A 2,500-nucleotide genomic window follows, 5' to 3' on the forward strand; every position below is an offset into this window, starting at 1 on the left:
GTCAGAATCAGAGTCAATGTCAGAGTCAACACAAGAGTCAGAGTCAGTCAGAGTCAGAGTCAACTTCAAAGTCAGAGTCAACATCAGAGTCAGAGTCAACACAAGAGTCAGAGTCAATGTCAGAGTCAGAGTCAACTTCAAAGTCAGAGTCAACATCAGATTCAGAGTCAACATCAGAGTCAATGTCAGTGTCAAAGTTAATGTCAGAGTCAATGTCAGAGTCAGAATCAACTTCAAAGTCAGAGTCTATGTCAGAGTCAGAGTCAATGTCAGAGTCAAGGTCAGAGTCAGAGTCAATGTCAGAGTCAAGGTCAGTCATATCAATGTCAGTGCCCATCATTGTGACACACCTCATTAAGTTTGGCCCAGTTGAATGACTTCAGAGGATTTGAAGGTTGAGGAATGTTCTTCTTCTGTGCCGAGGATCCAGGAGAACCAAAAAGTCCAAGAGGTGGGGGAGGAGCTCCAGGAGGAGGTGGAGGTGGAGGAGGAGGAATCCCACCTGGAGCAGGAGGAGGAGGGGGAGGAGGAGCAACTTGGCCCAGTGTTACAGGTAAAGCAGCAGATGGAGCACCTGGAGTTTCAGGGACGTGAGAAGGAGCTCCAGGAAGGACTGCCCTCTAGAGGAGAGGAACATAGTGAGGAGGCGACATTTACTGTGTAGCTTAATGTACTGTACATATGGTGTGTGTGTGTGTGTGTGTGTGTGTGTGTGTGTGTGTGTGTGTGTGTGTGTGTGTGGTGCGTACAGTACTGAGCTCATGAAGCTGAGCTGTGAGTGAAGCCACTTGCTGTTTGGTGAGTTTGTGCTCGTTGTTCTCCTTCTCCAGTTTATCCTTCATCTTACCGAGCGTCTGCATCATCTCCTCCTTCTCCTGCGCCTTCACTTCACATTCTCGCTCCTTCTTCTCCAGCTTCTGCTGCAGCTCGTTGTGTTCTGTACACAAACAATCCGTCGTTTACTGACCACTTGGATGAAGTTTTCAGTGTCCAGAACAAACGAATGACGAGGAAACGGACCTCAACCTCTCATGGTGCTGAGTTCTGTAGAGAACCTTAAAGGAGGAAGCGTTTTTTTTCTCGCCTCACCACTAAAATCACTCACTATTTATTACTACCCTAATGATCCGGGGGCCGTATTCTCCTGCTGGCTGATGGTAAATCGTGGCTTGTGCTCCGTGTGTGTGTGAAACACAAACAGTGGAATTGGAGTTTGATTCCATTTTAATTAAAACTGAGTTAAATAAAATAAAAAAGGTGATTTTTCTTGGTGACTTAAACAAGACGAAGAAATTCCACCTGTTATTGTGTGGATGTGTGATAAGGAAAATAAACATGATGTGTCAGTACACTTTATAACACACACACACACACACACACACACACACACACACACACACACACACACACACACACACACACACACACACACACACACACACACACACACACACACACGCACACTGTTTTAGTCATCAGGGTCAGTGAAGGTAGTGAATGTTACCTTTCCTCATCTTCTCCACCTGCTCTTTCCACTGTTTCACCTCATTCTCATTCACCAACCTGCCAGTTATTACAGAGGGGGGGGGGAGCGAGAGAGAGGGGGGGGGGAGAGGGAGAGAGAGAGGAAAGGGGAAAAAAAAACGGGGGGAAAAAAGAGATGAAAAAAAACCAAAAACCCCAAAAAAGGGGAAAAAAAAAGAAAAAAAAAAAAAAACAGACAAAGCCCCCTATATTGGGTAAAAAAACCCAAAAAGAAAGACAACAAAAGGGGAAAAAAAGAGAATAATAAGAAACCCAAAAAAACCCGAATTTTTTTAAAAAGATAAAAAAAAGATAAACAAAACGACATAAAACAGACCTATAAAATAAAAGATCCCAAAAAACAAACAATATAGGTATATTATATAGATAAAAGAAAGACAGAAAATACAACGACAAAAAAAAAAAAAATTATATAAAAATAAAAAATATTTTATAATAAATAAGAAAAAACACACAGATTACATTTCTGTCTATTATTTGCCAATAAACCCACACAAACCTTTATATAAATAGTTCTGAGTAATAATTTTGCTCTTCCTTGTCTGAAGTCTGGAGCTCTTTGTTACTCACATTTTCACCACGTTCTTCACATTGAAGTTCTCCAGAGGAGCGACGTCGGGGTCGTGACCTTTATCGGTCTGTAGGACGATCTGCTGGACGATTCGGTCGAGGAGGAGCCAGTAGTGCAGCGTGTTCCCGCTCCGCTTATCTGTATCAGGGTCAGTATTACACAGGTATTAGTGACAGTAGCAGTGTTGTTGTTGTTGTTGTTGTTGTTGTTGTTGTTGCTGCTCACATGGCATGTGGAGACAGTGCTGGAGGATGGACAGGAAGTGTGGAAAGACCTCGGTGTGGTTGATCCTCTTACGGATGAGCTCAAACACCTGCGAGGCGCTCTTAGTGTCGATATGTACCTGAGGAGGATGAAGACATTGTGCAGGTCATGTGATCAGAT

At 43.2% G+C, this 2,500-nt stretch overlaps 1 protein-coding gene across 2 annotated transcripts in view; it reads right to left on the minus strand.

Moving 5' to 3' along the window:
- The window catches only part of daam1a (dishevelled associated activator of morphogenesis 1a), a 23,482-nt gene that overhangs the window by 8,940 nt on the left and 12,042 nt on the right, over positions 1 to 2,500 (minus strand). For both annotated transcript variants that reach the window (XM_047821420.1, XM_047821421.1), the window contains 5 exons: positions 2,342 to 2,459; positions 2,116 to 2,254; positions 1,505 to 1,563; positions 750 to 937; positions 351 to 620 (listed from right to left, as the gene is read on the minus strand). In XM_047821420.1, coding sequence (XP_047677376.1) covers positions 351 to 620; positions 750 to 937; positions 1,505 to 1,563; positions 2,116 to 2,254; positions 2,342 to 2,459 — 774 coding nt within the window. The remainder of the gene's footprint in view (positions 1 to 350; positions 621 to 749; positions 938 to 1,504; positions 1,564 to 2,115; positions 2,255 to 2,341; positions 2,460 to 2,500) is intronic.

Source organism: Tachysurus fulvidraco, chromosome 12 (genome assembly GCF_022655615.1).
Source record: "Tachysurus fulvidraco isolate hzauxx_2018 chromosome 12, HZAU_PFXX_2.0, whole genome shotgun sequence".
NCBI lineage: Eukaryota > Metazoa > Chordata > Actinopteri > Siluriformes > Bagridae > Tachysurus > Tachysurus fulvidraco.